This window comes from Osmerus eperlanus, chromosome 3, assembly GCF_963692335.1.
Source record: "Osmerus eperlanus chromosome 3, fOsmEpe2.1, whole genome shotgun sequence".
NCBI classification, from domain to species: domain Eukaryota; kingdom Metazoa; phylum Chordata; class Actinopteri; order Osmeriformes; family Osmeridae; genus Osmerus; species Osmerus eperlanus.
The window spans coordinates 20,182,658-20,193,307 of record NC_085020.1 but is presented as its reverse complement, the minus strand read 5'-3'; the positions used below and the strand labels follow the sequence as shown (position 1 = coordinate 20,193,307).

Here is a 10,650-nt window from a genome sequence, read left to right as displayed (position 1 = left end):
ACACACAAACACACACACAAACACGCACAAACAAGCACACACACACACACACGCGCATGCACACACAAACACACACACAAACACACACACGCGCATGCACACACAAACACACACACGCGCATGCACACACAAACACACACACGCGCATGCACACACAAACGCACACAAACGCACACAAACGCGCATGCACACACAAACACAAACACACACACGCGAATGCACACACAAACACACACACGCGCATGCACACACAAACGCACACAAACACACACACGCGCATGCACACACAAACACACACACGCGCATGCACACACAAACGCACACAAACACACACACGCGCATGCACACACAAACGCACACAAACACACACACGCGCATGCACACACAAACACACACACGCGCATGCACACACAAACGCACACAAACACACACACGCGCATGCACACACAAACACAAACACACACAAACACACACACGCGCATGCACACACAAACACGCGCATGCACACACAAACACACACGCACACAAACACACACACGCGCATAGACAGGAAAGTACACACACACGCATACAAGCATACACAAGCACACACACAGGTATTAAGTCAATAAGTAAAACAGTGGTTGGTTGTGTATGAGTGTGTGTACAGTATACAGAATAAGTGTGTATGTGTGTACAGTTTGTGTATGTGTACTGTGTGTGTACAGTGCGTGTGTGTGTACAGTTTGAGTGTGTGTGTACAGTGTGTAAGTGTACAGTTTGCATGTGTTGTGCGTGTAGTGTGTGTGTGTGTGTACCTGTTCCTCTGGGCTTTCGAAGGTCACCACCAGCACCACTTGTCCTGCCTTCATCTCCAGTTCATCTGAGTCGTTGGCTGCATAGTCATGCATGGCTTGCACCTGCAAACACACACACACACACACACACATCAGGGGTCAGTGGGTCAAGGGTCAGGGGTCACTGCGTTAGGGGAGCAGGCTGGGGTAGGGACTAGACTAGGGGTGGTCATGGGATTGAGGAGGTACTCTGTGTGAACACCAACCTTGAACAGGAAGCCAGGAGGCATCTCTATACCCTCTGCTGCCCCATTGGTTGATTCTGCCACCACCGCAGGAGTCTAGACCAATGAAGAAGAAAGATAAATGTGAGGGCTCTTGCAGACCTCTATGTGTGTGTGTGTGTGTGTGTGTGTATGTGTGAGAGAGAGATTTAACCATGGACCACTCACATCCACTGCTTTTGCTCCGTCCACTACTGGTGTGCTGCTGTCAGTCTGGAACACAGAGGAGCAATCATCACACACACACACACACATCTCAGTACAGAAACCAGCCCTGTCCAGTGACAGAGAGCCGAGCAGCTCTCCTGTGTACTGAGTCACACAGAGCACCGTGAGGCTGGCTCCATGGCTCCACAGCAGGAGCCACGAGGGGCATGGGAGGGATGCTCCAGGGCTGCAACTACAGCTTCAACCCCTCCTCCACCTCTCCTCCCTTCATCCTCCGCCTTCTTTCCAGCCGATGCATCCATCCAGCAGGTTCAGATGCATCCCTAGACAGTCCATCGTACCTGGGCCTCTTCCTCCTCCTCCCAGCCAGCCTGGTCTGGGACTGGGGCAGGGTCTGGGGCTGGGTCAGCAGAGCCCCCCTCATCGTCCCAGGTGGGGACCTTGACGGGCAGGCTGCCATCGTCCCCCCAGCCCTCCTGGGCCAGGGCCACGGGGTCCACAACAACAGGCTGGGGGCTGTCATCGTGCCAGCCCTGCTCTGGGGGCTCTTCTGCTGCTGGGCTGTCCTCTGGCTGGGGGTTGGGCAGGGGGGGAGGGGCATGAAGAGGTCGTCATGGTGACCAGGTGGAATTGGTCGACATGGTGACCGGAAGGTGGACGTTGTCATGGTGACCAGACAAAGTGGTCGTCATGATGACCAGACAAAGTGTTTGTCATGGTAACCGGGGGTTGGGGAGGGGGGGGGGGTCGTCATGGTGACCGGAGGTAGAGGTCGTCATGGTGACCACATGGTGGTGATAGCCATGGAGACCAGGGGTTGTGGATGGGAAAGGGGTTGGAATATCATCCACAAATTAATCACATAGTACCGGTTGCCATGGGGATGTAGAGGAGTAAATAAAGAGATTAATGAAAAGGGGAGGAAACAGAACAGGAAGATACCAGAACAGAGGTGAGAGGTCACACTGTGTTTCCTGTGGATGAAGCCTGGACTGCTGGAGGACAACACACACTGTTCATACTGTGATGACCTGGGAGAGAGGACAGCCTGCTGTCTCACCTCAGGCGAGGTGAGACAGCTCACCTCGTCTCACCTCAGGCTGCAGGGAGGCACAGGCCCTGTCTCAGGACACGTGTTCATACATACAGCAAGATACTGGACATCATACAGTAACACACAGGACATGCAGTAGTGTGCATCACTCACCCAGCTATCCCAGGAGGCAGGCTGCAGAAAGAGAGGGACAAAGAGAGAGGGATTAGAAATGTAGAGAGAGGGAGATAAAGAGAGGCAGAGAGAGAGAGAGAGAGAGAGAGAGAGAGAGAGAGAGAGAGAGAAGGCAGAGACAGAGAGTGATGGTTTTGGAGACATGTCACCATGGTAACTGTGTGCCAGTCACCTGAGCAGCGGCTGGGCTGGCCGTAGGCACGGAAACCAGGTCAAGCAGGGTACCTCCTGCAGGGCTGTCAAACTACCAACAGGGGGCAACAACACAAGGGTCACGGTTAGGGTCAAGGGTCAGGGGAGGGACCATGGTTCAGGATAGGAGTGCAGAGTCAGGGTTCAGGGGTCACAGGTTACATTCAGGGTCAACGTCAGGAGAGGTCAGGGGTTGTGCACCTGAGTCGGGGATGTGATGCTGATGTCTGGCGCTGCCGCGGCATCGAAGAGGTTGATAATGTTCTCCGGCTTCAGATCCTTGCAGGGGGTGACCTTCGGAGGAGGGGGCATAGCAGGTCGCAACTACAAGGGAGAGGGTGTGCATGTGAGTGTATGGTAGTGTATGTGTGTGAGTGTGTGTGTGTGTGAGTGCTCTACCTTGGATGGAGACTTGGGGATAGCCGGGGGTCCTCCTGGACTCAGAGTGTGATTGGTTGCATCACTGGAAAAAGAACGAGAGAAAGAGAAAGGTAGAAAGACAGAGGGGGAGACAGAGTGGAGAGAGAGAGAGAAAGAGTAGAAAGAGAGGAAGAGAGAGAGAGAGAAACAAAGAGAGAGAAGGGATCAGACATAGAGAGACAGGAGAGGGGATAGTGGGTTAGTGAATGAGCTGCTGAACAGGTGGCACATGCAGGTACGGGTTAGATCAGAACAGGGCTGTGTTGTTGCAAGCGTTCTCATGCAGGACTATGAAGCATACCCCCCCCCCCCCCAATACCCCGCACCACCCCCACCCCCCACAGGAGTCGTGCAGGAGACACTACAGTGCAGTGCCTGGCCAGGTAGCCAGCTAGCGAGCAGAAGTAGCAGTCAGTCAGTAATCTGGACGGGACAGAGGTAGATGAAAGTGCAGCTACATAGTCAGGCCAGGCAGAGTCTACACTACAAGCAACAGAACTCTCTAGAAGACAGTGACTACTGGACGTCCACAGAAGAACATTGGGCCCCATTCCAGGCTTCTCGTCTCCCAGCTCTCCACAGCTGTCCGCCCCAGGCCGGCTCCACCCGCCCTCCTCACCTCCTCAGAAGGACAGGCTTGGGGACTGATGGGTCAAATACTTGAACTGCATTCGCTTTATTGCATGTCCGAGTGCAAAGCCACCCAGCCAACTGCCCGGGCGGTCTAAATCAAGCGCCGAGGTGAGGGTGGAGCAGTCAGGGGGGACAGCTTGCGTTATCTGGAGGACCAGACTGGGGTACACACAAAGATAAATCCAACACAGTCCTCTCTGTAGGAGTTCACAACAGACCAAGCTCCGCCCAGGGCTGCCCACGCAGAACCCAGGGCTGACAGACAGACTGACACGTTAGTGCAATAGACAGAGTTCACTGTGGTTGCTGTGGTTACTGTACCTCTTCGGAGTTTTGGCGGCCGCCTTCCCACCGCGTTTACCTGTCTTTCTGTGGGGGTGGGGTGGAACCATTTAATCTAGAAACCATTCACTTCACTACATCACTTTACCCACTGTACAGCTCTACAACCCAGCTGTGACACGTAGCCTCTGGTGTGTGGAGTATTACTACAACTACTACTACTACAAATACTATTTATACTGCTAATATTAGATGGCAATACTTCCACAATCACCATTTCTAATAGTACTTCTAGTGCTACTTTTACTGCTACTACCATGACAATATTACCATTGCTAGTCCTACTACTATTATTACTACTAATAATACCAGTACCACTACTACAAATTAAAACTACTACAACCACAACCTCTATTTTTACTATGGCTATTATCATCAGTACTATTACTATTGTCTTACTTCTAATACTATAGCTGAAGATAGTAGCCTGGTAAACGTTAATAGCTGTATCTGGGCCAGGGCGAGTTAGCACCACTGGCTAGCTATCTGGGCCAGGGCGAGTTAGCATCACTAGCTAGCTATCTGGGCCAGGGCGAGTTAGCACCACTAGTTAGCTATCTGGGCCAGGGTGAGTTACCACCACTAGCTAGCTATCTGGGCCAGGGCGAGTTAGCACCACTAGTTAGCTATCTGGGCCAGGGTGAGTTACCACCACTAGCTAGCTATCTGGGCCAGGGCGAGTTAGCACCACTAGCTAGCTATCTGGGCCAGGGCGAGTTAGCACCACTAGTTAGCTATCTGGGCCAGGGTGAGTTACCACCACTAGCTAGCTATCTGGGCCAGGGCGAGTTAGCACCACTAGCTATCTAGGGAAGAGACCATTCAGTGAGGATAGGCTGGCTCACCTTGTGGGCTGTTCTCCACTCTCCAGTTTCACAAGAACATCATTCAGGTCCTGGTCCAACTGCAAGGAAAGAGAGGGAGGACGGAAGGAAAGGGGCAGAGAGAGAGAGAGAGAGAGAGAGAGAGAGAGAGAGAGAGAGAGAGAGATAGTGAGGAAGAGTAGAACTTGTTTTCTATGCTGACTGAGATGGAAGCCCAGCTTTATCTCGGATCCAAAGCCCATGCACCCATGGTGACCAAGCCACCTCCTGTCCCCATGGCGATCATGTACAGCAGCTGGAATGGGAGAACTCTCACCCTGCCAATCTCCTTGTGGAACTTCTCCTCGAAGCCAGCCATGCTCTGGAACGTGCTGACATAGAACCCCACACGGCTGCAGACAGGAGGGGGGGAGAGAGAGAGGGGGGGGGGGGGGCAAGGAACACTATTATAAAGGATTGGAGTTAAATGTCTGTATACACTATAAACATAAAGACAGTCAGACAGACAGACATACATACATACAGGCAGGCAGGCAGGCAGGCAGGCAGGCAGGCAGGCAGGCAGGCAGGCAGGCAGGCAGGCAGGCAGGCAGATAAACAGGCAGACAGACAGACAGACAGACAGACAGACAGATAGATAGATAGATAGATAGATAGATAGATAGACAGGCAGACAGGCAGGCAGGCAGGCAGGCAGGCAGGCAGGCAGACAGATAGACAGATAGACAGATAGACAGATAGACAGATAGACAGATAGACACAGACAGGCAGACAGACAGACAGACAGGCAGGCAGACAGATAGACAGATAGACAGATAGACACAGACAGGCAGACAGACAGAGAGACAGGCAGGCAGACCTGTTCCACAGAGATGGCAGCTCCTCCTGCAGATCCACGTTGATCTCTTCAAACACCTTCTGAGCACGATCCAGCTCATCCTCTGCCTGTCAGACCCACAGCTGATAAGAATCTGTTCTATCTATGGAATGCAGATGGATGTGGATGTGGGTGTGATAGACAGAAACAGAGAGAGAGAGAGACTACACATATAGAGACAGAGGGACAGAGGACAGAGAGAAATAGACAGAGAGAGTCTGAGAGAGAGAGGGAGAGAGGGAGGTAGAGAGAGGTAGTGAGAGTAGGTACCTGGTTTCTAGAGAGGTTACTCTGAGCCACGTTGTGAGCTGACAGGATCCCCTGAGCCCAGCCTGGGGTAGCCCTCTCCAGCAGGGAAGCAGGCTGCGGGGACAGGCAGACAGACAGACAGACAGGCAGACAGACAGACAGGCAGACAGACAGGCAGACAGGCAGACAGGCAGACAGACAGACAGGCAGACAGACAGACAGACAGGCAGACAGGCAGACAGACAGACAGACAGACAGGCAGACAGACAGACAGGCAAACAGACAGACAGACACATTAAGTTTTGATCGCAAAGTGTGAGTACAAGTACATGAGTAGATGTATGTGTGCAGTGTGGGGTGTTACCTTGGGCATCTTGACACCACCCCCTGCATCCTTCTTCTTGCCCTTGTGAGTGGCTGAGTAGTTATGTCTGGCACTGTCATAGTCCACCAACTTCCTGTCGCGCTTGGCGATACGAGACTGGTGAGGAGGAGAGGGGTTAAGGTGACGGAGCAATGTCGTTTCGGCACCAGGATGGTGCAGGTCGCTTCCAGTACCTTGATATCGGGGAACTGTCCCAGGTAGGTATCCATGGAGATCAGAGCATGATCGACTAGCTTCTGATGGTAGTCCTCCCATAACACATCTGTATCCTGCAACACACACGTACCAGTACACCTTTACACACCGTGACACACACAAACGCAAACTAGCTCATCTATACTCTTGCTAGCCTAGAGACCAACCTTCCAGCTACACACACATAGGCTAGATTTACCTTCTTACTGTTTGTGCATTCTTTTCGAGAGCAAATGAAGGGAAAAAAACAACAAATTGGACGGATGACTCATGGAGGACGAGAGGGAGCGAGAGAGGAAACAGAGGTGGAGACAAGAGGAGAGACACATCCAGCAGTGAAGTGTGTGGGTGTGTGTGTGTGTGTGAGAAACGGAACGCTGTTGGAAGCTCTCCAACTCAACTATCTCGCTCTCCCCTCTATTCTTCTATCTCTCTCTCAAACACACACACACAGTCACAGGCACACATACACACACACACACACACAGTCACTCTATGTGATTAGTTTTAGAGGAGTGCGACTGACCTCTAGGATGGAGTCCACCTCGTCCTTGCCATACCACTCTGGCTCATACATGTCCCCTAAACAGGACTGCAGGTTCTTGGACGACTCGTGCATGGCTGTGGACACAAACACACACGTACACACACAGCACACACACACACACAGCACAGGGTTCAGTGAAGAGACATTTATTGTCTCAGAATCCTTTAAGTCTTTGCTCGCTTCTCCTCCACCCCTCATCTCCTCCACCCCTCATCTCCTCCACCCCTCATCTCCTCCACCCCTCATCTCCTCCACCTCTCATCTCCTCCACCCCTCATCTCCTCCACCCCTCATCTCCTCCACCTCTCATCTCCTCCACCCCTCATCTCAATCCACCCCTCATCTTCTCCACCCCTCATCTCCTCCACCTCTCATCTCCTCCACCCCTCATCTCCTCCACCTCTCATCTCCTCCACCCCTCATCTCCTCCACCCCTCATCTCCTCCACCTCTCATCTCCTCCACCTCTCATCTCCTCCACCCCTCATCTCAATCCACCCCTCATCTTCTCCACCCCTCATCTCCTCCACCTCTCATCTCCTCCACCCCTCATCTCCTCCACCCCTCATCTCCTCCACCCCTCATCTCCTCCACCTCTCATCTCCTCCACCCCTCATCTCCTCCACCCCTCATCTCCTCCACCTCTCATCTCCTCCACCTCTCATCTCCTCCACCCCTCATCTCGTCCACCTCTCATCTTCTCCACCCCTAATCTCCTCCACCCCTCATCTCCTCCACCTCTCATCTCCTCCACCTCTCATCTCCTCCACCCCTCATCTCCTCCACCCCTCATCTCCTCCACCCCTCATCTCCTCCACCTCTCATCTCCTCCACCTCTCATCTCCTCCACCCCTCATCTCCTCCACCCCTCATCTCCTCCACCTCACCTTTCACTGCCTCCAGGTAAACTCTCAGGTCTCTCTGCAACTTGCTGCCCTCCGTCTGGGAACACAACACAACAACAGTCACCCCAGCGCTGGGGAAGGGGAGGTCGTGACTCCGGTCCTCTAGCAGAGACCAGTAGAGGGGAGAGCTAGGGGAGGTCGTGACTCCGGTCCTCTAGCAGAGACCAGTAGAGGGGAGAGCTAGGGTGGGTGTAGCTCAGGGGTAGAGGATTTGTATGTCACATGTATGTCATTTTGGATAAATGCCTCTGCTAAATGACCACAGTACACTAGTGGTACATGTTGTTGTGTGTGTGTGTTTATGATACCAGACATCAGTGTCATAAACACACGAGTTATAAACGTGTGAGTAACGTTATGGGAAGAGACATTCTCTTACATATTGCTTGTTGAAGTTGATGACTCCTTCCTCGAAGGCTATATCCTTGGTCTCGTCTGCTTTTCCCAGTTTCTGCAACACCTGACGAACAGTAACCCAACACTGAAGCTACATTTCGCTCTACAGTTTCCTTCCATGTGTACAGTTGACCGTTGGTGTAATGTCATATTTACACACTCTTTATACATCCGTATACGTCCTAAATTGTTTATAAAGGCCTATATAATTATGTCCATATGTGAATGGTTGACTGTTGGTGTCGTGTCATATTTATACAATCATTACACATCATAATACATGCTCTAAATAGTTGATATAGGCCTATATGATTGAACAACCTAATAATTTATGAGTTGGTCATTTTGATGAAGATGTTCGGGGTGGTGAGCTTCCGGGAGAGGCTCTCAGAAGGTCGCCCCCTGGCGGCTACCCGGGTCATTACAAGTGTCACCATCCCAGCTGGTCTATAATACAATACGTCATATAAATAAATGATTTAAGTATGCAGTAAATTTGACAGATCATTGTCTCTCATTGCAGCCCCTGATGTGCTGTAAAATGCAATCCCCAGTCTGAGAGCTGCAACAGCCTTAGCTCGCAGGGAATCATTCTCCTCCGCTACACAACTGGTGCGCTTTGCGTCGCAACAGGACATTGCAGACGAGATACAATTCATGTTTGAATTCAATCCAAACTGGGAAATATTTTGTACATGGCTTGACTAATCCGGTAAAGAAAAATAGCATAGGGCCTATCTTCGGCAAAGATCGACCCGTCCCTGTAAAAGCCCTTCCACCCCCCCCCCCCCCCCCCCCCCCCATTCTATGTTGTTAAACACCCAGATGCGCCACTGTGTCCCTTCCGAAGATGTGACATTTTGGACAGTATGGCATAGGCCAACAGACAAATCAAAAACGGACATGAAAACGACTAATGGACGATATTGTATTTCAGACCTTTTCCTGTGCCCGCGTTAATTTTTTCTGCACGTTACTGGCGAGTTTTCCCGCAGTCACCCCCTTCCCCAGGTTCAGCTCTGCCATCTTGTCTTCTAGGCCGTGTTGGTATCAGACGCTCCGCTACAGTCCACAACAGCTACTGCTACGACGACGGTCTAGAGAAACGCATCCACATCCAGGAAATGAAAGGCGGAAGACCACAGGCGGTTGGTGTGGTGTTAAAACAGCTTCACTATATATGTTTGAAACACTATGACGTTTTTCCCAAGCCGTTAGAGTTCGCGTGCCTTGAAGGTAACGCGCCAGAGGATGCTCTTAAAGGACCAGCGCGCATCACGAAGGGATGACGCTCGCTCACAGTGAATGCCCGCTCATAAGAAGACTCCGTTTTAATAGGTCGTGGTATTTGCAAATGGACAGGCGTGAATGAACACTACCCTTTTGTCTAAATAACAAAATTACGTAGAAACAAACTATTCATCTGGAAGGGGCGAGTGCACTTCAGCACCTGGACAGCGACATTCAAAGCTTATCAGTGTTCAGGCGTTGATAAAACTAAAAGATTTTCCCCTTTTATACCTTTCGATATGTCATCATACTTTCCAATTTAATATGTGAAAATTAATCATATATTTGTTGTTTTATGGAAATCATAAGTAGGCTATACTCTGCACAATGTTTAACTGTTCAAAACAAGATGATGGACGACAGCAGGCTAACTCTGTAGCTGCCAACAACAACACAGTTAGACACACTTACTAACCCTCCCCGAGAAGAATGAGGGCGTGAAACAAAACCAACCATCGGGTACGCAAACTACATTTTAGGAGACTGCCCTGTTCAGGAATCAGGATAGCCGGTTAAAAGTTTGAAAGTCCCTAAAAAGGGCCGTTCTGAACGCGTAACCACATAGGGTGGCGTTCTCGCCCGGGTTCGATTCCAACCATGGGACATTTAGCCTACTGCATGCCAACCCCTCCAACTCTCCCGTGCCTTTCCTGCCGCTCTGAAAGCGTCAGTATAAAAAAGCAGAACATGACTAACTAATATCTCTTTTAAAAAGCCTTAAGAAAAGAAAATGTTGGATGTGTTACTGATGACCGCATTTAAGGCACTTTATTGTGTTGACAATATGTATTGTTTTCAGGTGCACTCACAAACTATTATCATTATTATATTAACCGTGACATCCTGTGTGAATATAGATCAAAAGAACAAACTTCCAATAAAAAGTTTTTATCTATAGAGTTTTTAACCGTCGCGCTACACTAAAATGTGGCTGACGAGC

The 10,650-nt window shown here is 50.8% G+C and overlaps 1 protein-coding gene across 3 annotated transcripts in view; it reads right to left on the bottom strand.

The window, feature by feature from the left end:
* LOC134017759 (myc box-dependent-interacting protein 1) overlaps positions 1–9,707 on the bottom strand; it is a 12,757-nt gene extending 3,050 nt beyond the window's left edge. The window contains exons 1-19 of one of the 3 annotated variants that reach the window (XM_062457748.1): positions 9,360–9,707; positions 8,404–8,484; positions 8,007–8,061; positions 7,100–7,194; positions 6,552–6,647; positions 6,358–6,474; positions 6,015–6,107; positions 5,727–5,812; positions 5,184–5,259; positions 4,889–4,947; positions 4,023–4,070; positions 3,048–3,111; positions 2,850–2,972; positions 2,629–2,700; positions 2,436–2,456; positions 1,570–1,800; positions 1,229–1,273; positions 1,043–1,117; positions 798–899 (exon numbers count right to left, since the gene is read on the bottom strand). In XM_062457748.1, the coding sequence (XP_062313732.1) occupies positions 798–899; positions 1,043–1,117; positions 1,229–1,273; positions 1,570–1,800; positions 2,436–2,456; positions 2,629–2,700; positions 2,850–2,972; positions 3,048–3,111; positions 4,023–4,070; positions 4,889–4,947; positions 5,184–5,259; positions 5,727–5,812; positions 6,015–6,107; positions 6,358–6,474; positions 6,552–6,647; positions 7,100–7,194; positions 8,007–8,061; positions 8,404–8,484; positions 9,360–9,446 (1,626 nt within the window). In that variant the 5' untranslated portion in view covers positions 9,447–9,707. The remainder of the gene's footprint in view (positions 1–797; positions 900–1,042; positions 1,118–1,228; positions 1,274–1,569; positions 1,801–2,435; positions 2,457–2,628; positions 2,701–2,849; positions 2,973–3,047; positions 3,112–4,022; positions 4,071–4,888; positions 4,948–5,183; positions 5,260–5,726; positions 5,813–6,014; positions 6,108–6,357; positions 6,475–6,551; positions 6,648–7,099; positions 7,195–8,006; positions 8,062–8,403; positions 8,485–9,359) is intronic. The other 2 variants (XM_062457749.1, XM_062457750.1) reach the window with 2 other exon arrangements.
* Between the last annotated feature and the right edge of the window lie 943 nt (positions 9,708–10,650).